The sequence below is a fragment of the Scyliorhinus canicula genome, chromosome 6 (assembly GCF_902713615.1).
Source record: "Scyliorhinus canicula chromosome 6, sScyCan1.1, whole genome shotgun sequence".
Taxonomy (NCBI): domain Eukaryota; kingdom Metazoa; phylum Chordata; class Chondrichthyes; order Carcharhiniformes; family Scyliorhinidae; genus Scyliorhinus; species Scyliorhinus canicula.
Window position 1 is genome coordinate 139660528 of NC_052151.1, and position 27593 is coordinate 139688120.

General features: G+C 50.0%; 1 protein-coding gene across 1 annotated transcript in view; it reads right to left on the reverse strand.

Moving 5' to 3' along the window:
* The window catches only part of LOC119966836 (adhesion G-protein coupled receptor F1-like), a 99980-nt gene that overhangs the window by 56742 nt on the left and 15645 nt on the right, over positions 1-27593 (reverse strand). The window contains exons 4-6 of the mRNA XM_038798807.1: positions 19092-19190; positions 9539-9637; positions 5590-5765 (exon numbers count right to left, since the gene is read on the reverse strand). Coding sequence (XP_038654735.1) covers positions 5590-5765; positions 9539-9637; positions 19092-19190 — 374 coding nt within the window. The remainder of the gene's footprint in view (positions 1-5589; positions 5766-9538; positions 9638-19091; positions 19191-27593) is intronic.

Below are 27593 nucleotides of genomic sequence, written 5' to 3' on the forward strand. Positions count from 1 at the left end.
CCCGACCCGCAACGCGACCTGCAGCAGCTGCGGTCGCAAAGGACACTATGCCCGGGTCTGCCTGGCGAAGGAGTCCCCCTCTCCAAACTCTCCCGCAGCCCAGAGCACTCGCTTCCAAAACTCGCAGGCCCGCAGGCCCCGAAAGGCTGCGGCCTGTATGCCGACTCCGCCCCCTCCCGACACGTGCGACTCATGGGGGCCGCCATCTTGGCAACCCTCCTCTACACGGCCGGCCACGTGCGACTCATGGGGGCGGCCATCTTGGGATCCATCCTCTTCAAACACTGAAACTCACCTCGAAGACTACGACCTCAGCGGACAGTCATCACGGGGCCACTCGAGCACAGCTGATCGAGCCGCCGATGACCCGCAACTCAGCGCGGTCACGTTGGACCAGTCGCGTCCGAAACACCTCCGCAACTCGATGATGACCGTTAAAATCAACGGGAACAGTACACCGTGCCTCTTCGACTCCGGGAGCACCGAGAGCTTCGTACACTCAGATCTGGTAAGACGCTGTCCGCTCCCTATCTTCCATGCACGGCAAACTATCTCCCTCGCTTCGGGCTCACAATCTGTTCACCTCCAAGGGCACACCGCCGCGACCCTAACGAGTCAGGGCGCCAGCTACTCGAACTTCCAGCTATACGTACTCCCCGAACTCTGCATCCCACTCTAACTGGGACTCGACTTCCAGTGCAACCTCAAAAGCCTCACACTCAGCTTCGGCGGGCCCCTACCTCCACTCACTATCTGCAGTCTAGTGACGCTAAAAATCGACCCCCCTCCACTCTTTGCCAATCTCACTCCGGACTGCAAACCCGTAGACACTCGCAGCAGGCGGTACAGCCTGCAGGACAGGGTGTTTATCAGAACCGAAGTCCATAGGCTCCTACGTGAGGGGATCGTAGAGGCCAGTAATAGCCCCTGGAGAGCTCAGGTGGTGGTCGTCAAGACCGGGGAAAAATTCCAAATGGTAATGGACTATAGCCAGACCCATAGCCAGACCATTAATCGGTTCATGCTCCTTGATGCGTACCCCCTCCCCAGGATCGCAGACATGGTGAATCAGATCGGCCAGTATCGTATTTTCTCCACGGTGGATCTGAAGTCTGCATACCACCAGCTCCCAATCCGCCCGGAGGACCGCCACTACACGGCGTTCGAGGCCGATGGCCGCCTCTTCCAGTTCCTCCGGGTTCCCTTTGGCGTCACGAATGGGGTCTCGGTGTTCCAAAAAGCAATGGACCGATTGCTGGACCAGTACGGGTTGCGGGCCACGTATCCGTACTTGGACAATGTCACCATCTGTGGCCATGATCAGCAGGACCACGATGCTAACCTCCATCGATTTCTCCAGACTGCCCAGAAACTCAACCTCACGTATAACACGGAGAAATGCGTTTTCCGCACGACCAGGCTAGCCATCCTCGGCTATGTCATGGAAAACAGAGTCCTGGGCCCCGACCCGGACCGTATGCGCCCCCTCTTACAACTCCCTCTCCCTCATTGTCCCAGGGCCCTCAAAAGGTGCCTGGGATTTTTCTCGTATTATGCCCAGTGGGTCCCTCAGTATGCGGACAAAGCCCGCCCACTATTTAAGGCCACACTCTTCCCTCTGTCAGATGAGGCTCACCAGGCCTTCACCTGCATCAAGGAGGACATCGCCAAAGCGGCCATGCAGGCGGTGGATGAATCCGTCCCCTTTCCAGGTGGAGAGCGACGCCTCAGCGGTCGCTCTCGCAGCCACTCTAAATCAGGCAGGGTGACCAGTCGCATTTTTCTCCCGAACCCTCTCCGCTTCGGAACTTCGACCCTCCTCAGTCAAAAAGGAAGCACAAGCCATTGTGGAAGCCGTACAGCACTGGGGGCACTACCTCGCAGGTAGGAGGTTTACCCTCATCACCGACCAGAGATCGGTTGCCTTCATATTTGACAACTCACAAAGAGGCAAAATTAAAAATGATAAGATCCTACGGTGGAGGATTGAACTCTCCACCTACAAGTACGATATTATGTATTGACCGGGAAGCTCAACGAGCCCCCAGATGCCCTGTACTGCGGCACGTGCGCCAGGGCGCAGGACGACTGCCTGAAAGCCATCCACAATGACCTCTGCCATTCGGGGGTCACCCGGCTCGCCCACTACATCAAAGCCCGAAATCTGCCTTTCTCCACCGAGGAGGTAAAAGCCATCACCAGGGATTGCCCGATCCGTGCGGAGTGCAAACCGCACTTCTATAGACCAGACAGAGCCCACCTGGTAAAGGCCTCCTGGCCCTTTGAACGCCTGAGCATCGATTTCAAAGGGCCACTCCCCTCGGCCAATCGGAATGTGTACTTCCTGAACGTCATCGACGAGTTCCCCCGCTTCCCCTTTGCTATCCCGTGCCCCGATATGAACTCCCACACAGTCATCAGAGCCCTGCACAGTATCTTCACCCTGTTCGGGTTCCCCAGCTACGTACACAGCGACAGGGGTTCGTCCTTTATGAGCGACGAGCAGCGTCAGTACCTGCTCGGCAAGGGCATCGCCTCGAGCAGGACTACCAGCTATAACCCCAGGGGGAACGGGCAGGTGGAGAGAGAGAACGCAACGGACCGGAAGACCGTCCTACTGACCCTCCGGTCCAGGAATCTCCCGACCTCCCATTGGCAGGAGGTCCTCCCCGACGCGCTCCATGCTATTAGGTCCCTCCTATGTACAGCCACCAACCAGAACCCTCACGAACGGCTATTTGTTTTTTCTAGGGGCACTACCACGGGGGTTTCGCTCCCAGTATGGTTGAAGACACCAGGCCCGGTTCTCCTCCGGAAGCACGTCCGGGCACGCAAAACTGACCCACTCGTAGAAAGAGTGCTCCTACTCCACTCCAACCCCCAATAAGCCTTCATCGAATACCCTGACGGCCATCAGGACACTGTTTCCCTCCGGGACCTGGCGCCTGCAGGATCCAATCCCACCACTACTACCGCCGGGGTACCCCTCACACTACACCCCGCACAAACCTCCGTGCCCTGCGCCCCCGCTCCTACAAGTTCACTGCCCGTGCTCCGCGCCCCTGCGCCTATGGGTTTCCGGCGCTCCCCGTCGCCAGTCGAACCAGTCGGGTACGAAGCTCGGACCGAATCACCCCCAGAGTCCGCCATCGTACCCTCACCGACCGCCACCACCCAGCCACCAGAAGAGGCTGCAACCCCGGTGCTTCGCCGATCGCAAAGGACGACTCGGCCGCCAGACCGGCTCAATTTGTAGACCCATCACGCACGCCGGACTTGATTTTTTTTTACAGGGGGTGAATGTGGCCCCACCATGGCTCCTCCCACTAACCAGAAGTATAAAGCTCTGCAGTCGTGAGCCTGCTGCCAGTTCATCTCGTCGCAGGCAGGCTCTGTTGTAACATTATTAAAGCCGCTGTTCACTTTCAATCACGTGTCTTGTGAATTAATGGTCACATCACCCCCTCCTGTGCCTGGTGCATCTGGTGGGCAGCAGCAGAACAGGGCGGCACTATGCCACCCAGGGCGCCCAAGCAGCAGCTGGGCCCATCTAGGCCGGGTCGCCCCAAGAGATGTGCGCCAAAGGGGACCCTTGTCACAGGGCAGAAGTCACAGCAGGCCGCCTCCACTCCTGCTGTACCATCTGGGGAACCACCTTGGCGTGGTGGTAGCGCCCGTAAGGCCAGAAGGTTTGACATCAGTTAGGTTGGCACGGGTGCAGGGCACAGATGTGTTATAGGGGCTGGGGCAGAGACTGTATGTATTTGTTCACATTTAACATTTGTTCACACCGTTCAAACCTGCCTTGGTACTCTGTGCGATGGGTGTGGGGGTGGGGCAGTCAGTGCTGGCCACTGGGAGTGGGGGAACAAGTGAAGGCCCTGTAGGTGGACCGTGCTCCCCAACCCCAACCCCCACCGCCGCGACCGTCCCCAGAACCCCCACCCCAGGGTCTCGACGGGACCGTCTGATGGACTGACCAGTTTGCATGCAGGGATCACCCAGAAGGAAGGTGCTACTGTGGGCACAAGTCAGACATTGTCATACAATGTGGAGCACGAAGCTCATTGCAGAGTGAGTTGTTATCATCCTCCATCCCATGGACCAGACCCACTGTCACTGCCAACGCAGTGCACCCGCTCATAACGCCGCAGGTATGGATAAGGAGGGGGTGTGCATGCGGATGGTTTGGTGGTGTGGGAGGTGAGGGGGTTTGGTGGTGTGGGAGGTGAGGAGGTGTGGGTCTGGGATGGCAGTGTCCGTGCCCCTGGCCAGCAACCCCCCCTTCCAACCTAGTTGGTGAAACGTGAGGCGACGAGGGCGACCCGTGCGCGTTTGCCCTGGCAATGGCGTTGTGCGGCGTCCCGTTCCTGGCTAGGCCCCATGTCCCGCTCATTGTTCCCATCCCCCTAATCCTCCTCATCTGACGAGGCTTGCCCTTCCTCCTCATCCTCGTCCAGCACAATATGATGCGCAGTGTTGTTGAGGACGCAGCAGGCCACCACGATGTGGGCAACCCTCCTAGCCTCGTACTGGAGGGCCCCTCCAGAGTAGTCCAGGCACTTGAGCTGCATCTTCAGGACCCCGAAGCACCGCTCAACAACACCCTTGGTCGCTGTATGGGCATCACTGTAGCGGGTCTCCGTGTCTGTCTGTGGCCCCAGGATAGGTGTGCAAGGTGCAAGGGGGCTGCTATCGGGCAGGGTTGAGTCACCAATGGGTGTGGGGTGGGATGGTTGTTGGGGGTGTGAGGGTCTGGAGTGGTGCCAGCAGCACGGAGGTGGCGGCTCATCATGTCTGGCATGAGGGACTGCCAACCTCACCCATCGCTCCCAGCCTGGTGGGGCCGTATTGGGATGGGTGGGGGGGGGTTGTGGGAGGGACTCGGGGGTGGTGCCAGGGACATGAGGGTAAGGACTCACCTAGGCCGCCCTGAGGAGATCAGGCAGCTTCTTTTACATCTGCCCTGTCCCCGCAGTGCGACCCATCGAGTTCATGGCCTCTGCCACCTCTGTCCATCCCCAGTTGACATTTGTGGGTGGCAACTCCTTCATGGCCCAAGAAACAAGGAGTTCCGCCTCTCCTCCATGGCATCTAGAACTGTCTCGAGCTCTGCGTTTTCAAACCTCAGAGCCGCTCTTTGTGGGGCCATCTTCTTGGAATGATAGTGTGGGGAGTGGAGTGCTTATATGCAGCTCCAGCTTATCAGACCCTTGACTGCAAAGACCAACAGCAGCAAATCCGAAGGCGGCGCCATTAGTTCCACGTGGCATGTCCTGAATCGCTCCGGCACCCGCACCGCTATTGGGATCGTAGAACAGCACCGATTGAGTCCTGGCGTCAGCACTTAGTCTCCAGAACGGAGAATCCAGCCCATAATCTCAGGGCTTTGAGGCAAATTTATTGAAAAGCAACACTGGGAATGGTTCTGAGGAATTTTCCAGCCTGAATAAAAAGGCTGAATCAGAAATATTGACCTTTGTTGTAATGTGGAAATATTTTTAAAAAGGAAAAAGATAGCTAAATCAAGATAAATTTTGAAACATTGCTTGCAAGAGGAAGAACGGAATGAAATACAATGTGTAGTACCTCCAGCAAGTTGCTGAGTTCAGGCAGTACACAAAAGTCTTCTATTGGACCGTATGTTCCATCTGTGTTGCACCTTTTCTTCAAAGTTCCCTTCTGATTATTTGAGCAATTTATGCTTGCCGTGTTTCCTGACTCTACTGCCCCAAAGTATTGGTCAGTCTGTCGACTGCAGTTATCTGATGGAAGAAAACAACACTCGTGCAGTTACTAGCAGAATGTCAAAAACTTTGTAAACATTAATCGGGGCTCCAAGACACCTGTGTTTTTGTGAAACTACAAGTTATGAATTATCTTACTGATTTACTTTACTTACTTAGCGTTCAAAAGTGAGATAACAATCAAGTTGACTATTATTCCAAACCAGCTCTGTTCACAGAATCAAAATGTGGAGATGCCGGCCTTGGACTTGGGTGATCACAGTAAGAAGTCTGACAACACCAGGTTAAAGTCCAACAGGTTTGTTTCAAACACCAGCTTTTGGATCACTGCTCCTTCTCAGCTGAATGAAGAGGTATGACGTATCATTCACCTGAGGAAGGAGCCGTGCTCCGAAAGCTAGTGTTTGATACAAACCTGTTGGACTTTAACCTGGTGTTGTTAAGACTTCTTACTGCACAGAATCAAAAGAAGAGTTCACAGTTTGGAGACTGCAACTACTTAAAGGGAGGCAGAAGTGTTTTCAACAGAAGTGGGGCAAACAATTTGAGAAATCATATTGGCCATATTGGTATAAATGGCATGTGCTACATCCACAAACGCAATGGGACCCAGACATTCTGGGCCTCTAAATTGTGTATGAATTTCCTGTCATTTTGTTGGGAGTAGGGGTGGAGTTGGAGGAACAGTATGAGTGAGGGATGCATAGTGAGATGAAGGCTTGGCCTGCTCCAGACAAGGCTTCTAATTTGGAAAGTAATGATTCTGAAATGAGCTTCTGTGTCCTCAGATGCATCTGAATGTTGTGATATCTGAGTGGGTAGGCATATACATTGTAGTACCACATCAGGAATGAAGGGTGGGGTTGGTGAAGGTATGTTCAGGCTTTGCTATCAGTCTAGGCCTCCCGACTTGGTAAGATTTATAGAACATAGAACATTACAGCGCAGTACAGGCCCTTTGGCCCTCGATGTTGCACCGTCCTGTGAAACCCCTCTAAAGTCTCTCTACACTATTCCCTTATCGTCCATATGCCTATCCAATGACCATTTGAATGTGTTTAGTGTTGGCGAGTCCACTACAGTTGCAGGCAGGGCATTCCACACCCTTACTACGCTCTGAGTAAAGAACCTACCTATGACATCTGTCCTATATCTATCTCCCCTCAATTTAAAGCTATGTCCCCTCGTGCTGGACATCACCATCTGAGGAAAAAGGCTCTCAATGTCCACCCTATCTAATCCTCTGATCATCCTGTATGCCTCAATTAAGTCACCTCTTAACCTTCTTCTCTCTAATGAAAACAGCCTCAAGTCCTTCAGCCTTTCCTCATATGATCTTCCCTCCATACCAGGCAACATCCTTGTAAATCTCTTCTGTACCCTTTCCAATGCTTCCACATCCTTCCTATAATGTGGCAACCAGAACTGCATGCAATACTCCAAATGCGGCCGCACCAGAGTTTTGTACAACTGCAACATGACCTCATGGCACCGAAACTCAATTCCTCTACCAATAAAAGCTAACACACCGTACGCCATCTTAACAACCCTCTCAACCTGGGTGGCAACTTTCAGGGATCTATGGACATGGACACAGAGATCTCTCTGCTCGTCCACACTACCAAGAATCTTACCATTAGCCCAGTACTCTGTCTTCCTGTTATTCCTTCCAAAATGAATCACCTCACACTTTTCTGCATTAAACTCCATTTGCCACCTGTCAGCCCAGCTCTGCAGCTTATCTATGTCCCTCTGTTATTTGTAACATCCTTCTACACTGTCCACAATTCCACCAACTGTAGTGTCATCTGCAAATTTACTCACCCATCCTTCTACACCCTCCTCCAGGTCATTTATAAAAATGACAAACAGCAGTGGCCCCAAAACATATCCTTGTGGTACACCACTAGTAACTGGACACCAGTCAGAACATTTCCCATCAACCACCACCCTTTGTCTTCTATCAGCTAGCCAATTTCTGATCCAAACTGCTAAATCACCCTGAATCCCATGCCTCTGTATTTTCTGCAATAGCCTACCGTGGGGAACCTTATCAAACGCTTTACTGAAATCCATATACACCACATCAACTGCTTTACCCTCATCCACCTGTTTTGTCACCTTCTCGAAGAATTCAATGAGGTTTATGAGGCATGACCTACCCTTCACAAAACCATGTTGACTATCTCTAATCAAATTATTCCTTTCCAGATTATTATACATCCTATCTCTTATAAACCTTTCTAAGATTTTTCCCACAACAGAAGTAAGGCTCACTGGTCTATAGTTACCGAGTTTATCTCTACTGCCCTTCTTGAACAAGGGGACAACATTTGCTATCCTCCAGTCCTCTGGCACTATTCCTGTAGACAAAGATGACTTAAAGATCAAAGCCAAAGGCTCAGCAATCTCCTCCCTCGCTTCCCAGAGAATCCTAGGATAAATCCCATCCGGGCCAGGGAACTTATCTATTTTCACTCTTTCCAGAATCGCTAACACCTCCTCCTTATGAACTTCAAGCCCTTCTAGTCTAGTAGCCTGTATCTCAGTATTCTCCTCGACAACTTTGTCTTTTTCCTGTGTGAATACAGACAGAAAATATTCATTTAGCACCTCTCCTATCTCCTCGGACTCCACGCACAACTTCCCACTACTGCCCTTGACTGGCCCTACTCTTACCTTAGTCATTCTTTTATTCCTGACATACCTATAGAAAGTTTTAGGGTTATCCTTGATGCTACCTACCAAAGACTTCTCATGTCCCCTCCTGGCTCTTCTTAGCTCTCTCTTTAGAGCCTTCCTAGCTAACTTGTAACTCTCAAGCGACCCAACTGAACCATCACGTCTCATCTTCACATAAGCCTCCTTCTTCCTCTTGACAAGTGTTTCAATGCTTTAGTAACCCATGGTTCCCTCGCTCGACGACTTCCTCCCTGCCTAACAGGTACATACTTATCAAGGACACGCAGTAGCTGTTCCTTGAACATGCTCCACATTTCCATTGTGTCCATCCTCTGCAGTTTTCCTCTCCAGCCGATGCATACTAAGTCTTGCTTCATCGCATCATAATTGCCTTTCCCCCAGCTATAACTCTTGTCCTGTAGTGTATACCTATCCCTTTCCATCGCTAAAGTAAACGTAATCGAATTGTGGTCACTATCACCAAAGTGCTCACCTACCTCCAAATCTGACACCTGTCCGGTTCATTACCCAGTACCAAATCCAATACGGCCTCACCTCTTGTTGGCCTATCTACATACTGCATCAGGAAACCCTCCTGCACACATTGGACAAAAACGGACCCATCTAAAGTACTCGAACTATAGTGTTTCCAGTCAATATTTGGAAAATTAAAGTCCCCCATAACAACTACCCTGTTATTTTCACTCCTATCCAGAATCATCTTTGCAATCCTTTCCTCTACATCTCTGGAACTTTTCGGAGGCCTATAGAAAAGCCCTAACAGGGTGACCTCTCCTTTCCTGTTTCTTAACTCAGCCCATACTACCTCAGTATTCGAGTCCCCATCAAATGTCCTCTCAGTCACCGTAATACTGTCCACGACTAACAATGTTTTATTGCTGTAACTGCAAAATCCTGTAAATTTTAATATTGATTACAACCTAATTTACCAGATATGACTTTTGAAGTACCCAATCAGAGTTTAGTTTGGGTTGTTCAAATGTATCACCTCAGGATGGTATCTTACACATAGCAAAAAATTATGGAGAAAAGGAAAGTGTTATTATTATAATAACTCTTACTTATTTAAAGCAGTAAATATAACCTACCATTTGCACTATCCTGACAAACAGTAATGTTCGAACTCTGTGATATTCCTGGACATGGAAATTCCTTAATCTTAATGTTGCATTGCTTTCTTTGAAATTCTGAAATATTAAAGTACACAAAACAAGTTAGAAATTCCAGATTTTCACCAAGGCAATTAAGTCTGAAGAAACCCTGCATCACAGATACCAGTTTTCACCCAATTTGATTCACTCCACATAATACCAAGAAATGGTTGAGCACAATGGACACAGCAAAACCTATTGGACTCAACAGTACACCAGCTGTAGTGCTGAAGACTTGCTACCCTGTACTACACCCTCAGCCAAGCTACAGAACTGACATCTAACCGACTACGTGGAAAATTTCCCAAGTATTTCCTCTCCACAAAAAGCAGGACAAATCCAATCCAGCTAATTATCATCCTACTCTGAATGATCAGCAAAGGTGTCATTGACAGTGCTGTTAAGTGGCATTTACACACCAATTACTCATCATTGATGCTCAGTTTGGGTCTCTTTATGGAGACTCAGTTTGAGATCTCAATACAACCTTGGCTCAAATATGGAGAGAAGTTCTGAATTCCAATGGTGGGGTGAGAGTGACTGGCCTTGATATGAAGACACCATTTGACTGAGTATGGCATACCAGAGCCTCAGTAAAATTGAAGTCAATGTCAAAGGGGCAACACAGTATCACAGTGGTTAGCTTCACAGCGCCAGGGTCCCAGGTTCGATTCCCCGCCCGCTGGGTCACTGTGCGGAGTCTGCACGTTCTCCCCGTGTCTGCGTGGGTTTCCTCCGGGTGCTCCGGTTTCCTCCCACAGTTCAAAGACGTGCAGGTTGGGTGGATTGGCCATGCTAAATTGCCCTTAGTGACCAAAAAGGTTAGGAGGGGTTATTGGGTTACGGGGATAGGGTGGAAGTGAGGGCTTAAGTGGGTTGGTGCAGACTCAATGGGCCGAATGTCCTCCTTCTGCACTGTATGTTCTATTGTTTTATGTTAGAAATGTGTCTGGAGAATTGTGCCCTTCATCATTTTTGGGAGAATTGCATTCCATGTGTTGAATCTGTTGCTATCCAGACACAGCGGAGAGTATTCCATCACATCCGTGACTCATGTAGATGGTGGGAAGTCTTTGAGGAGTCAAAGGAGAGTTCCCCGCTTCTGAACCGTATTTATATGTTTGGCCCAGTTCAGTTTCTAAGCAATGGTAAGGTCCCAGAATTTTGATTGTGATGGTTCAGTGATTCTAAAGTTGCTGAATATGAGGAGAGATGGTTAGGTTATCTTTTACTGAAGATGGTCATCACCTGGTACATGTGTGGTGTAAATGTTACTTGCTACTTGTCAACCCAAGTCTGAATGTTATCCAGCTCTTGACACATATGGACATGGACTGCTTCAGTATCTGACGAGTTGTGCAATTATCCATGAACATCTCCACTTCTGACCCACTTATGATGAACAGAAGGACAGTGATGAAGCAACTGAAGTTGGTTGGGCCGAAAGACCCAACTATACTCATGCAGCAGTATCCTGGGCTGAATTGATTGTCCTCCAACAAACTCAGGCATCTTTCTTTGTGTTTGGTATGATTCCAAGGTGCGGACTCCTATTTATAATGTATAATATAATCTTTATTGTCACAAGTAAGCTTACATTAAAACTGCAATGAAGTTACTGCGAAAAGCCCCGAGTCGCCATATCCCGTCGCCTGTTTGGGTACACGGAAGGTTAGGGTTAGGGGCCATTCAGGGGGAAATGTCAGTGTCACTCCAGCAGATCCATAGCCGATTGGAGGAATCCCAGAGGCTAAGGGCACAGGATATAGCGCCGGCAATGCGTGGCACTGAGGCCAACACTGCAGTGGAGAGCCTGGTGCACGACATTGGCATCATGGGTGAAGGTGTCGAAGGCATCCCAGACAGCCATGGCTGAGGGTCTCGACAGAATGGCCGTCTCGCTGGGGGCTGTCACCCAGTACCAGGCCGACCTTAATGAGGTTCAGCGGGACATGTCCCGCTCTCAGATGGGCATGGCTGAGGTGCTTGTCCAGTCACAGGTGGGCATTGCCGAGGCACTGCAGAACATTTCCCAGTTACTGAGGAGCATTGCCAAGGACATCGAGACGATGGTGTGGACTGTGGGGAACTGCCAGAGCTGGCAGTGCCAGATGATGCATGAGCAGCCGGGGCTCGAACCAGCAGCCCCTCCATCGCAAGATGAACCCCAGGACCCCATGGGCACTGACCAGGAAAAGGAGGCACGTAATACCAACCCAGACCCATCTCATGCAGTGGCGACTGTGGCCACCAGCTCCCCGCGTTTCACCCCTCTGAAGAGGCTGCGTCTCGAGGTCAGCACATGGGACAGGGCGGCATGGCCGTGCATGACCAGTGCGCCGGGGCCCTTCCGCCCCAGGGCCCCCAGAGAACACTAGCTGGGTGCATCAAAGGTAACGGGATGAGGTAAGCAGCTGACTGCCTCCACCTCAGATGTGCACCATGGGGAAACACCTAGACACAGTAGTAGAGCTAGGAGAGCCAAGCACATTGAGGAGCACTGAGGGCAGCGGGGCAGGGGATAGTGGGTGGGGGGCAAAGAATGGGGTGGACATTGGGGGGGGGGGATTGCGGAGAGCTGTGGTGTGAGATGCAAGGTTGGGGACAAACGTCCCAAGGAAGTAGACCATCCCTCGGAAGAGGAGGACCGCCTTCTTGTCCTCCGGTGTCTTCGTAGCATTGATCGCCGACACCTTGTCTGCATCTGGCTGCACACCGAACTGCGAAATATGGTCGCCAAGGAACTTTATTTCTGCTTGACCGAACGAGCATTTGGCTCTGTTGAGTCGGAGGCCATGCTCGTGGATCCAATGGAACACTCGCTTGAGGGGATCGATGTGCTCCTGAGGCGTTGTGGACCAGGCAATGATATCATCGACGTACACTCGCACCCCTCGATGCCCTCCATCCTTTGCTCCATTATTCGGTGGAACACCGCCAAGGCGGAGATGATGCCAAAGGGCATCGGGTTGTACCAGTAACGACCAAACGGGGTGTTAAATGTGCAGAGCCTTCGACTGGACGCGTCCAGCTGTATTTGTCAAACCCCTTGGAGGCATCCAGCTTCGTGAAAAACTTGGCGTGAGCCATTTCGCTGGTGAGCTCTTCTCATTTTGGGATAGGGTAGTGTTCCCTCATGATGTTACGTTTCAAATCTTTGGGGTCAATACAAATGCGAAGTTCCCCTGATGGTGTTTTGGCACAAACCATGGAGCGAACCCAGTCTGTGGGTTCCGTGACCTTAGAAATGACACCCTGGTCCTGGAGGTCTTGCAGCTGCTGCTTGAGGCGGTCCTTAAGGGGTGCCAGCACCCGACCCGGTGCATGAACCACAGGTATACCATTCGGTTTCAGAAGGATCTTGTATCTGCAGGGGAGTGTGCCCATACCTTCGAAGACGCTGTGGTATTGTGCTATGATGTCATCTAATTGGGTTTTGAAGTTGGCATCTGGCGAGGCCGTTTTCTCAGCAGGCGACATAGTGTGAACCCGCTGCACAAGATTGAAGATTTTGCAGGTCTGAGCACCGAGCAGGGAACCTTTCTTGGACCCTACAATTTCAAAACGCAGGGTGGCTTTTGAAGAACGATGGGATACCGCAAGCTGGCATGAGCCACTGGCAGCAATGGCATTGCCATTGTAGTCGAGAAGCTGGCAGGCCGGTGGAAGAATGCTCGGCTTGATGTGGATGGTACCCAGATCAGACTTTGAAATGAGGTTTGCTGAAGCGCCGGTGTCCAGCCTGAAGCGTATGCGAGCCATGTTGACCGTAAGGGTGGCACACCACTCGTCGTCCGGATCAATGATCATCACTGGGAGTTGTTTAACCTTTTTTGCGGAAAGCATTGTATGCTTGGTGATGATGCCCACCCGGAATGGGGATGTGAGGGCCTCGGGGTCGGGATCTGGAACCATGTCAGAGTCGGAGTCTGCAACAGGTTGCTGCACTGACCGGACGTTCCTGCGCTGCAGCTTGGATCACTGTGTGTTGGGCAGTTGAGTAGATCTGCACAGGGCTGCATAGTGGCCAAGCTTGCCACACTGGAGACAGTGTCGAGATTCCGCGGGACATTGCTGCTTTAAGTGGGCAGAGCCACAGTTGTTGCACATCATGGTGCCGATGTCAGGACGCTCCGTGCGCCACTGCGCATGCGCGGTGCGGTCGAACGATGTGCGCACCTGCGCAGTTCGGTCATCGGCGTCGCCGTCCTCTCGGTCGTTGCGCGTATGCGCAGGAGCCTGGGAAAAGCACGCGAAATGGCCGCCCTCATCCAGACTCAGGCCCTGGAGCTGTTTTACGGCCTGCACCCGCTCCGTATCGTGGGAGCCTTGCCGCGCCGTCTCTGCCGCCTTGATATGTAGGACGCAGGTCTCGATGGCAATGGTAAGGGTGAGCTGCTTAACTTTAAGGAGCTGCTGGCGAAGGGGATCGGAGTGGACCCCGAAAACGATCTGGTCGAGGATCATGGAGTCGGAAGTGGAGCCGTAGTTGCAGGACTGCGCCAGGATACAGAGATGGGTTAAGAAGGATTGTAAAGGTTCATCCTTACCCTGAAGCCTCTGCTGGAACACATAGCGTTCAAAGCTCTCGTTGACTTCGATGTCACAGCGGCTGTCGAACTTCAGCAGGACTGTTTTGAACTTTGCCTTGTCCTCGCCTTCAGCAAAGGTGAGGGAGTTAAAAATGTGGGTAGCATGGTCCCCGGCTGTAGAGAAAAGGAGAGCGATCTTCCTGGCATCTGATGTGGCTTCGAGGTCGGTGGCTTCAAGATATAGCTGAAACTTCTTCTTAAAAATGTTCCAGTTTGCACCGAGGTTGCCGGCGATGCAGAGCGGCGGGGGAGGGCGGACGCTGTCCATGTTACCAGATGGCTGATCGCTGGTCGAAGGCAGACTATCTCAAGGTAGGTCCGTCAATCTCGAACATGACTCACTGGTACCATGAAGTAAGCAGGGTCCTCATGGTGGATGTTCTAGTTGTTGCTCACGGGCTCTGACTGTCTCAGAGGCTGGATCCCAAGAGAGCGGGAAAACTAGTGCCCTCTGGCTTTATAGTGGCCGTGTCCTGTCTGGTGATTGGCTGCTGTGTTCTGTGTGTTCATCGGTCATCCTGTGTGTCAATCAATGCCTGTCTGTACACCATCATATACTTGTGTGTATATTATGACAAATCCCTCACCCCCCAACCCTCCTACCACCCCCCCAAATAATGTTCGATGTGATCCAATTCTCAAAAGTGCATAATGAATAATGCCCATGAATTGTAGAATCCCTCCATCCTACCCTTCAGTTCAAAATTGACCCTTTCAAGCATCAAGAATTCCAGCAGGTCCCCCCGCCACGCCAGGGCACAGGGTGGAGAGATGGATCTCTACCCTAACAGGATCCGCCTTTGCCTGATCAATGAGGCAAAGGCTACAACATCCGCCTCCGCGCCCGTTTCCAACCCCGTCTGGTCCGACACCCCAAATATGGCCTCCCGAAGGCCCTGGTCCAGTTTCACGTGCACCACTTTAGAGATTACCCTAAACACCTCCTTCCAGTAATCCTCCAGCTTTGGACAGGCCCAAAACATATGAACGTGGTTTGCAGGGAACCCCCTCGTAATGTTCACACACATCATCTACCCCCTCAAAGAGCCGGCTCATCCTCGCCCTTGTAAGGTGCGCTCTATACACCACCTTCAGCTGTATCAGCCCCAACCTCGCACACGGGGTGGAGGCTCTCACCCTCTGGAGCACTTCACAGCAGAAAATCCCCCTCCATACCCTCTCCCAACTCTTGGATGCCATTTCTAAAGGGTGTCCAGATCGCAAAGTGAGGTTGGGGGACCACCACACCCCATATTCACAGACATCGCCCCCCACCCCCCCCAACCCCCCCCCCCCCCCCCCCACCCCCACACCCCCAGTAGACATAGGCAATAACCCAAACCCTCGATCCCGCAGGGGCACACTCCGCCCCATCATTAAAGGTCCGCGTGAACCCCATCCACACCATTCAGCCCTTTCAGGCCCCCCTTCACCCCGTATGCTTCATAACCCACTCACCCCCCCTTTTGTGGCATGCCTCCCCCCAGGTCCAGCCGCTTAGCAGTGCCAACCTGGCACTCAGGCATTGTGCTGCCCTAGCAGTGCCAACCTGATTTCCAGGTCGGCACTGGCAGGGTATCAGGTTGGTGCTGCCAGGGTTCCAGATTGGCATTGCCAGGGTGCCAGGGGCACTGCAAGGGCACTGCCCTGCCCAATCCCCGACTACCCAGAGGCTCCCCGGTGTGGCCATCACATTTTTGGAGACCAGAACTAATTCCTGCCGCCGTGAGGCCTGGCTGGAGAGGCCTCAAAGGGGCTGCACATATTTAAATGAGCGATTTTGCCGTCTCCAAGCACTCAGCGGAACGAGATTGGCGCCAGGCACAATGCAGTGGGAAAATGAGAGCTCAGTGCCAGTCTGCTTGATTGGCATTCCATCCACCACCTTAAAATTGACTCCTTCCACTATTCCAGTGGCAGTATTGTGTTTTTTTGATCAAGTTAGAGTACCCAAATCTTTTTTTCCAATTAAGGGGCAATTTAGCGTGGCCAATTTACATACTCTGCATATCTTTTTGGGTTGTGGGGGTTAAACCAACACTGACATGGGGAAAATGTGCAAACTCCATACGGACAGTGACCCGGGACCGGGATCAAAGTGGGTCCTCGGCGCCATGAGGCAGCAGTGCTAACCACTGCACCAGCATGCTGCCTGGCAGCGGTGTGTTAACGATGTTCAAGATGCACTGTGGAAATTCACCAAGACTCCTTTGACAGCATCTTCCAAACCCTCTATATCCTAAAAGAACAATTGGAACTACACCATGGGAAGGCCGACACCTGCTCATTTACCTTGGTGTTAGCTGGGTCAACCTCCAGGTCACTCAATTAGTGTTGGGCAGCACAATGGCACAATAATTACACTTCTGCACCACAGGACCACAGACCCGGGTTCAATTCTGACATTGAGTGACTATGTGGAGTTTGCACGACCTCCCTGTGTCTGCTTCGGTTTGCTCCAAGTGCTCCGGTTTGCACCCACAGTTTAAAAATGTGCAGATTAGGTGGATTGGCCACGCTAAATTGCGCTAATGTGTCACAAAAGATGTGAAGGTTAGGTGGGCTAGGGGATAGGGCAGGGGAGTGGACCAATGTAGGGTGCTCTGTCTGAGGTTGTGTCAGACTCAATGGGCTGAATGGCCTCTTTCTGCACTGCAGGGATTCTATTTCCGCAGCTGGTCAGTATTATGGTAATAAGCATTGGGCTGAAAAACAGACTGAGCTACCTATCCAGCACTACAGTTCATTTGGCTGGCATACTTCCCCCATTGTCCCTCATCTCACGCCTGTCACGCGAAGACCGGGGTTCAATTCCCCGACAGGGAGTTTACAATAATTAGGGCAGCACTGAAGCACAGTGGGTAGCACTGTTGCTTCATAGTTCCAGGGTCCCAGGTTTGATTCCCGGCTCGGGTCACTGTGCAGAGTCTGCACGTACTCCCCGTGTCTGCGTGGGTTTCCTCCGGGTGCTCCAGTTTTCTCCCACAAGTCCTGAAAGGCTTGCTGTTAGGTAATTTGGACATTCTGAATTCCCTCTCTGTGTACCCGAACAGGCGCCGGAATATTGTGCCAAAGTGCTTTTCACTGCAGTGTTAATGTAAGCCTACTTGTGACAATAAAGATTATTTAAATTTATTCTTAGTTACTATCTGATCGTGGACATCAAGATTGTAATCTACTCGTAGTGATATTAATTTGAAATTCATGATAATGTTTAATTCCGCATCATTAAGTGAAGGAAAAATTAATTTGTATATGGATTCAGCAAAGATGCAATGATCTTAATTTATTTGTATATTTGATTAATTGAGCTTAATTATTGAGATTAATTCTCCTCCCTGAACAGTGTTATTTTAAGAACATCTCCGGTTTGACTTCCAACGATGCCTCTGCCATCTGTTAATGTCCTATGTTTGTGTTGCCATTGCAAATACATTATTAACTGTCATAATATACATCCGTGTATATGATGGAGTGCAGACAGGCAGTGATTGACACACAGGATGACCAGTGAGCACACAGAACACAGCAGCCAATCACCAGACAGGACACGACCACCATAAAGCCAGAGGGCACCAGTTTTCCCGCTCTCTCGGGATCCAGCCTCTGAGACAGTCAGAGCCCGTGAGCAGCAGCTAGTACAAACACCATGTGGTAGTCAAGTTAGTCTGGTCAGGCTCGCCTCAGGTCTCCAGTCAAGTCAGCATGGTGTCAACCCACAGTTAAGCATGTAATATAGTTAGATGTTAAATAAAATCGTGTTGCATCTCATCAAGTGTTGGAAGCCTGTTTCTCTCTACACTGCATCAAACGCAGTCCACATAGGCCCAGCTTACCCAACACATCATGGTACCAGCTCTGGATGCTGAGAATTGATGAACTCACCTTGGGGTAATCAGCGTTAACCAGCAATCGGCCATCCAGTAACATAGACACGTCCGCCCTCCTCTGCAGCTCCGCATCGCCGGCAATCTCGATGCAAACTGGAAGATTTTCAAACAGAAGTTCCAGCTCTATCTTGAAGCCAATGGCCTCGAGGCCGCATCGGATGCCAGGAAGATCGCACTATTCCTTTCCACAGCCGGTGACCATGCTATCCACATCTATAACTCCCTTACATTCGCTGAAGGCGAAGACAAGACGAAATTTAAAACAGTCCTGCTGAAGTTCGACAGCCACTGCGACATTGAGATGAATGAGAGCTTTGAACAGTACATTTTCCAGCAGAGCCTTCAGGGTAAGGATGAACCTTTTCAGTCCCTCTTGACCCATCTCCGCATCCTCGCTCAGTCATGTAACTATGACTCGACAGCTGATTCCATGATCCGGGATCAGATCGTTTTCGGGGTCCACTCCGATTCCCTTCACAAGCAGCTCCTGAAAGTCAAGCAGCTCACCCTCACCATCGCTATCGAAACGTGCATTCTCCACGAGCATGCTAACAACCGGTACTCCCACATCAGGGCTGCGGAAACGGCAAAGCTAAACCCCCACGTGGAAGAACGGGTGCAGTAATGATTCTGAAATGAGCTTCTGTGTCCTTAGGTGCATCTGAATGTTGTGATATTTGACTGGGTAGGCATATACATTGTAGTACCACATCAGGAATGAAGGGTGGGGTTGGTGAAGGTATGTTTAGGCTTTGATATCAGTCTAGGCCTCCCGACTTGGTAAGATTTAGCTCTTATTTTATTGCTGTAACTGCAAAATGCTGCAAATTTTTATATTGATTACAACCTAATTTACCAGATATGACTTTTGAAGTACCCAATCAGAGTTTAGTTTGGGTTGTTCAAACCTCAGGATGGTATCTTACACATAACAAAGAATTACGGAGAAAAGGAAAGTGTTATTATTATAATAACTCTTACTTATTTAAAGCAGTAAATATAACCTACCATTTGCATTATCCGGCCAAACAGTAATGTTCAAACTCTGTAAAATTCCTGGACATGGAAATTCCTTAATCTTAATGCTGCATTGCTTTCCTTGAAATTCTGAAATATTAAAGTACACAAAACAAGTTAGAAATTCCAGATTTTCACCAAGGCAATTAAGTCTGAAGAAACCCTGCATCACAGATACCAGTTTTCACCCAATTTGATTCACTCCACATAATACCAAGAAATGGTTGAGCACAATGGACACAGCAAAACCTATTGGACTCAACAGTACACCAGCTGTAGTGCTGAAGACTTGCTACCCTGTACTACACCCTCAGCCAAGCTACAGAACTGACATCTAACCGACAACGTGGAAGATTCCCCAAGTATTTCCTCTCCACAAAAAGCAGGACAAATCCAATCCAGCTAATTATCATCCTACTCTGAATGATCAGCAAAGGTGTCATTGACAGTGCTGTTAAGTGGCATTTACACGCCAATTACTCATCATTGATGCTCAGTTTGGGTCTCTTTATGGACACTCAGTTTGAGATCTCAATACAACCTTGGCTCAAATATGGAGAGAAGTTCTGAATTCCAATGGTGGGGTGAGAGTGACTGGCCTTGATATGAAGACATCATTTGACTGAGTATGGCATACAAGAGCCCCAGTAAAATTGAAGTCAATGTCAAAGGGGCAACACAGTATCACAGTGGTTAGCTTCACAGCGCCAGGGTCCCAGGTTCGATTCCCGGCTTGGGTCACTGTCTGTGAGGAGTCTGCACAATCTGCCCTTGTCTGCATGGGTTCCCTCCCACAAATCCCGAAAGACGTGCTGTTAGGTAACTTGGACATTCTGAATTCTTCCTCCGTGTACCCGAACAGGCGCCGGAATGTGGCGACTAGTGGCTTTTCACAGTAACTTCATTGCAGTGTTAATGTAAGCTTACTTGTGACAATAAAGATTATATTATACATTATAAATGGGAGTCCGCACCTTGGAGTCATACCAAACACAAAGAAAGATGCCTGAGTTTGTTGGAGGACAATCAATTCAGCCCAGGATACTGCTGCATGAGTATAGTTGGGTCTTTCGGCCCAACCAACTTCAGTTGCTTCATCACTGTCCTTCTGTTCATCATAAGTGGGTCAGAAACGTGGATAGCACGTTTAGCGAGTTGGTCACACCGCAGGTGAAAATTAATGAGGGAGATGGGTGACCAAAAGAAAGAGCAAGAGGAGGAAGGCAGTGCAGGTGTCCCCTGCAGTCATCTCCCTGAAAAACAGATATACCGCTTTGGATACTGTTGAGGGAGATGGCTCACCAGGGGAAGGCAGCAGCAGCCAGGTTCATGGCACCGTGGCTGGCTCTGCTGCACAGCAGGGCAGGAAGAAAAATGGCAGGGCTATAGTGATAGGGGACTCGATCGTAAGGGGAATAGATAGGCGGTTCTGTGGACGCAATCGAGACTCCAGGATGGTATGTTGCCTCCCTGGTGCAAGGGTCAAGGATGTCTTGGAGCGGCTGCAGGACATTCTGGGGGGGTGGGGGGGGGGTGAACAGCCAGTTGTCGTGGTGCACATAGGCACCAACGATACAGTAAAAAACGGGATGAGGTCCTACAAGCGGAATTCAGGGAGTTAGGAGTTAAACTAAAAAGTAGGACCTCAAAGGTAGTAATCTCAGGATTGCTACCAGTGCCACGAGCTAGTCAGAGTAGGAATGTCAGGTTAGATAGGATGAATGCGTGGCTCGAGAGATGGTGCAAGAGGGGGGAATTCAAATTCCTGGGGCATTGGGACCAGTTCTGGGGGAGGTGGGACCAGTACAAACCGGACGGTCTGCACCTCGGCAGGACTGGAACCGATGTCCTAGGGGGGGGTGTATTCTAGAGCTGTTGGGGAGGGTTTAAACTAATGTGGCAGGGGGATGGGAACCAATGCTAGAAGTTGGAAGGTAGTAAAACAGGGACAGAAGCAAAAGGAAGTAAGGGGGAAAGTGCAAGGCAGAGAAGACATAGTCAAAAATCTAAAAGGGCGACAGTACAAGGTACAGTGACTGAGGGGAGCTCAGTGAATAGGCCCAGTAATAACAAACGGAATAAAACTGGAGATGTTAAGATTCAAAACAGAGGTAAAAAAAACCAACATATGTGTACTTTACCTGAATTCTCGCAGTATTTGGAATAAAGTAAATGAGTTGATGGCACAAATCATCGTAAATGACTATGATTTAGTGGCCATTACTGAAACATGGTTAAAGGATGGTCACGACTGGGAGTTAAATATCCGAGGGTATCAAACTATTCGGAAGGACAGAGTGGATGGTAAGGGAGGTGGTGTTGCTCTGTTATTTAAGGATGACATCCGGGCAATAGTAAGGGATGACATCGGTGCTATGGAGGATAAGGTTGAATCCATTTGGGTGGAAATCAGGAATAGTAAGGTGAAAAAGTCACTGATAGGAATAGTCTATCGGCCACCAAATAGTAACGTTATGGTGGGGCAGGCAATAAACAAAGAAATAACTGATGCATGTAGAAATGGTACAGCAGTTATCATGGGGGATTTTAATCTACATGTCGATTGGTTTAAACAGGTCGGTCAAGGCAACCTTGAGGAGGAGTTTATAGAATGTATCCGCGATAGTTTCCTAGAACAGTATGTAATGGAACCTACGAGGGAACAAGCGGTCCTAGATCTTGTCCTGTGTAATGAGACAGGATTGATTCATGATCTCATAGTTAGGGATCCTCTCGGAAGGAGCGATCACAATATAGTGGAATTTAAAATACAGATGGAGGGTGAGAAAGTAAAATCAAATACTAGTGTTTTGTGTTTAAACAAAGGAGATTACAAGGGGATGAGAGAAGAACTAGCTAAGGTAGACTGGGAGCTAAGACTTTATGGTGGAACAGTTGAGGAGCAGTGGAGAACCTTCCAAGCGATTTTTCACAGTGCTCAGCAAAGGTTTATACCAACAAAAAGGAAGGACGGTAGAAAGAGGGAAAATCGACCGTGGATATCTAAGGAAATAAGGGAGATTATCAAATTGAAGGAAAAAGCATATAAAGTGGCAAAGATTGGTGGGAGACTAGAGGACTGGGAAATCTTTAGGGGGCAACAGAAAGCTACTAAAAAAGCTATAAAGAAGAGTAAGATAGAGTATGAGAGTAAACTTGCTCAGAATATAAAAACAGACAGTAAAAGTTTTTACAAATATATAAAACAAAAAAGAGTGGCTAAGGTAAATATTGGTCCTTTAGAGGATGAGAAGGGAGTTTTAATAATGGGAAATGAGGAAATGGCTGAGGAACTGAACAGGTTTTTTGGGTCGGTCTTCACAGTGGAAGACACAAATAACATGCCAGCGACTGATAGAAATGAGGCTATGACAGGTGAGGACCTTGAGAGGATTGTTATCACTAAGGAGGTAGTGATGGGCAAGCTAATGGGGCTAAAGGTAGACAAGTCTCCTGGCCCTGATGGAATGCATCCCAGAGTGCTAAAAGAGATGGCTAGGGAAATTGCAGATGCACTAGTGATAATTTACCGAAATTCACTAGACTCTGGGGTGGTCCCGGTGGATTGGAAATCAGCAAACGTGACACCACTGTTTAAAAAAGGAGGTAGGCAGAAAGCAGGAAATTATAGGCCAGTGAGCTTAACTTCGGTAGTAGGGAAGATGCTGGAATCTATCATCAAGGAAGAAATAGCGAGGCATCTGGATAGAAATTGTCCCATTGGGCAGACGCAGTGTGGGTTCATAAAGGGCAGGTCATGCCTAACTAATTTAGTGGAATTTTTTGAGGACATTACCAGTGCAGTAGATAATGGGGAGCCGATGGATGTGGTATATCTGGATTTCCAGAAAGCCCTTGACAAGGTGCCACACAAAAGGTTGCTGCATAAGATCAAGATGCATGGCATCAAGGGTAAAGTAGTAGCATGGATAGAAGATTGGTTAATAAGCAAAGAGTGGGGATTAATGGGTGTTTCTCTGGTTGGCAATCAGATGTGAATCTATGGAATTCCTTGCCCAGTGAAGCAGTTGAGGCTCCTTCATTACATGTTTTTAAGGTAAAGATAGATAGTTTTTTGAAGAATAAAGGGATTAAGGGTTCTGGTGTTCGGGCCGGAAAGTGGAGCTGAGTCCACAAAAGATCAGCCATGATCTCATTGAATGGCGGAGCAGGCTCGAGGGGCCAGATGGCCTACTCCTGCTCCTAGTTCTTATGTTCTTTTGTTCTAACCTTTTTGGTCACTAAGGGTAATTTATCATGGCCAATCCACCTAACCTGCACGTCTTTGGACTGTGGGAGGAAACCGGAGCACCCGGAGGAAACCCACGCAGACACGAAGAGAACGTGCAGACTCTGCACAGACAGTGACCCAGCGGGGAATCGAACCTGGGACCCTGGCGCTGTGAAGCCAAAGTGCAATCCACTTGTGCGACCGTGCGCCCTAAATATTGCCGCAAGCATCCCAGCGCTCGGCCCATCGAGGCCGGCAACGCAATTAAATGTCAATTGGTCCACTTAACAAGGCCTCAAGGGTTTCTCATCGCAAATGCTTGTTGTATGAGGAATAGTTGAGGATTCTGGTTCTGTAGTAGTTGGAGTTCAGAAGGATGAGGGGAGATCTGAATGAAACATACAGGATACTGCGAGGCCTGGATAGAGTGGACGTGGAGAGGATGTTTCCACTTGCAGGAAAAACTAGAACCAGAGGACACAATCTCAGACTAAAGGGATGATCCTTTAAAACAGAGGTGAGGAGGAATTTCTTCAGCCAGAGGGTGGTGAATCTATGGAATTATTTGCCGCAGAAGGCTGTGGAGGCCAAATCACTGAGTGTCTTTAAGACAGAGATAGATAGGTTCTTGATTAAAATGGGGATTGGGATTATGCAGGAGAATGGAGATAAGAAAAGTATCAGCCATGATTGAGTGGCGGAGCAGATTCATTGGGCCGTGTGGCCTAATTCTGCTCCTAAGTCTTATGGTCTATGGTCTAAGGCACGGCAGCTGATTTGCGGAGACCGTGCTGGCCAGCTCTACATTAACAAGGCCGAGTAGCACTTAAACAGCACTTCCTCACCAACCCCAGCCAGCTCGCAATAATGGCGCCAAGGAGACCAACCCCAAGAAACCAGGTTGCTGTCCTGGGGAGGATCGTAGATGTGGTGGAGGCCAGGAGGACTCCCCAAGGGTCCTGGAGAGTCAGCCACAAGGCAGCAAGTGTTGCCTGAGATGTGGTGGAGTGGGGGCAGCAGTCAGCTTGGAGAGTATGACCAGGAGGACTGGCCTTCAGTGCCATATCACCTAGACCGGGCAGTTTTCTTTCTGAAACTCATCGCAAAATGTGGCGAGTGAGAAGGAAACTCTTTAATTTTGTTTAAAACACGAGTGAGTACACACCAATGCCCCTACCCCCTACCCCTCCATCCCCCAACTCCCCATGTGATCCCCAACCCTACCTCCACCCCCTCCACCTTCAACACCCCCCCCCCACCCCCCACTCCCCCCCCCATCACCACTGTGAACCACGCATGTGGCTAAAGATGCCCTCTCTGTGTCTTCTCAGGAAAAGCTCTCCCATAATTGTCGGGAGAGGGCCCAGACTGATGGTGGGGTGCCGGACATCAGAATCCTCACCTCCTTTGAGGAGCGGGTCCTGGAGGTGACCGATGTGGCCGAGGACAGGGCTGTCACCAGTGCGGAGGCTGGCTGATGATGCAGAGGTGAAGAACCAAGGGGTTCCACCTAGAGATCCTGTCAAACATGAGTTGGTATTGTCTTACTGACTGACCCTCCCACTGACCACATGTCCATTCTCCCACAGATACACGCACCTCGGTGGGTGTGGTATTGGGTGCGGTATTGTACAATACATGATACACCTTTTTGCACAACCATTATGATGCCTCTGTCACTTTCTTCCCCATGCGGGCTGACCGTGGAAACTTTGCCCATTTCTCCAGGCATCGCTTCCTCCCCCCTTCCCCATGGCGCACACCCACCCTCCAGTTGTGGACATGTCCCTGGAGCTGTGTCCCATCCACTGGATGTTCGGATGTTGACTGCTGCGTGTGGTGTTGCCTCCTGCAGTGATCAAGAACAGTGTCCAGGCATCACGGTTTGACTGGGATGCTAAGCAATGACTCCCTCTTGCTACATGGCCCACCGCCCCCATGGGAATCCACTTGGCATATATGAAGTGCTTACTGAACCATGATTACCAATTTCCTATTAGCAATAGCCTTCAGCCTCGTAGCCAGAGGCCTCAGCAATCGGTGGAGGTTATGGGTGGACATTGGGGTAAACCTGCAGGGACAAAGATTGCCCCCAAAATGCATATACACGATCCAGGGGTTGGCATGGTGGTGGTGTGAGCGGTTGCCCCTAGCGCCTCCCCCCCAACCTTCCATGGCAGCCCACCCCTAGGAAGGGTCCCCCAACCCCAGCTGAGGGTTCCTACCCTCTACCAAGCAATGGGGTGGCAAACCCAGCGCCCCCGGGCTCTTTTCCTGTGAGCAAAGATGGCTACTCACCTCCTCGGCTCCCCAATGAAGCCCTTCCGCCAGGTTCACATTTTTCAAAAGGAATACTAATCGGTGGCAGCGTGACCCCTTGCTAGTGAGGCCGCTGAATGGCAGGAGGCCGTTGGATAAGGGGTGGCTTCTGTTAATTGTTTGGGAATGGAGCTTAAATGGTGATAATTGGTTTGTCACCACGGTACAGTGATATCCTGATTTCACCTATGGGAGCTGGCCAGTTACATAACAAACTGTTTGGCGCCTGGCGTGGTTCTCGTTTTTGGCCTCTCCTGTTATTCACCGATCTTGTTTTGCTTGAGCGAAAGCGCAACAAAGTTGGAATCGTGCTTTAATTGTTATTTTGGGTGGATTTTACGGGGTGATTTCCACCGAGTGTTTGGCCACGATCCAAACCGGCATTACCCACACTTCCTCATTTTTTTGAAGCTGGGGTGTTTCTCACTGGAAAGTTCCACACTTAATAATTTGTTTCTGTAATGTGGAACTAAATGCAAGACCACTCCTTAGAAAACGGGATGCAATTTCTTTCTTCTTTTAACAATATTTTTTATTCTCCTCCTTTTTCACGTTTTCTCCCAAATTTACACCCAACAATAAACAATAATCAGTAACGAATGTAATGTCAATCCCCATATCAATAATAATGATCCCATCCCCCCCCCAAACCCTAAACATTAGCCCGTATGTTCACATAAACAAATGACACAAAGGAATCAGGAATCACCCAGTCACCATTAACACATACAGTCCTGATGTGTTGGGTAAGCTGGGTCTGTGAGGATTGCGTTTACTGTTGCAGTGAGAGAGAAAGGCTTCCAACACTTGAAGAAATGCAACTCTATTTCATTGAACTCTTAACTATCATACATACTTTAACTGTGGATTGACACTATGCTGAGTTGACTGGAGACCTGAGGCTAACTTGACCAGACTATCTTACTACCACATGGTGGACGTTCTAGTTGTTGCTCATGGGCTCTGACTGTCTCAGAGGCTGGATCCCAAGTGAGCGGGAAAACTAGTGCCCTCTGGCTTTATAGTGGTCGTGTCCTGTCTGGTGATTGGCTGCTGTGTTCTGTGTGTTCATCGGTCATCCTGTGTGTCAATCACTGCCTGTCTGTGCACCATCATATACTTGTGTGTATATTATGACAACTCCCTCTCCCCCAACCCTCCCACCACCCCCCCCCAACTAATGTTCAATGTGATCCAATTCTCAAAAGTGCATATTGAAGAACGCCCATGAATTGTGGAACCTCTCCATCCTACCCTTCAGTTCAAAATTGACCCTTTCAAGCATCAAGAATTCCAGCAGGTCCCCCCGCCACGCCAGGGCACAGGGTGGAGAGATGGATCTCTACCCTAACAGGATCCGCCTTTGGGCGATCAATGAGGCAAAGGCTACAACATCGCCTCCGCACCCATTTCCAACCCCGTCTGGTCCATGACCCCGAATATGGCCTCACGAGGGCTCTGGTCCAGTTTCACGTGCACCATTTTAGAGATTACCCTAAAAACCTCCTTCCAGTAATCCTCCAGCTTTGGACAGGCCCAAAACATATGAACGTGGTTTGCAGGGAACCCCCTCGTAATGTTCACACACATCATCTACCCCCTCAAAGAGCCGGCTCATCCTCGCCCTTGTAAGGTGCACTCTATACATCACCTCCAGCTGTAACAGCCCCAACCTCGCACACGGGGTGGAGGCTTTCACCCTCTGGAACGCCTCACACCAGAAAATCCTCCTCGATACCCTCTAAAGGGTGTCCAGATCGCAAAGTGAGGTTGAGGGACCACCACACCCCATACTAACAGACATCGCGCCCTCCCACCCCCTGCCCCATCCCCGGCAGACATAGGCAATAACCCAAACCTTCGATCCCAAAGGGGCACACTCCGCCCCATCATTAAAGGTCCGCGTGAACCCCATCCACACCATTCAGCCCTTTCAGGCCCCC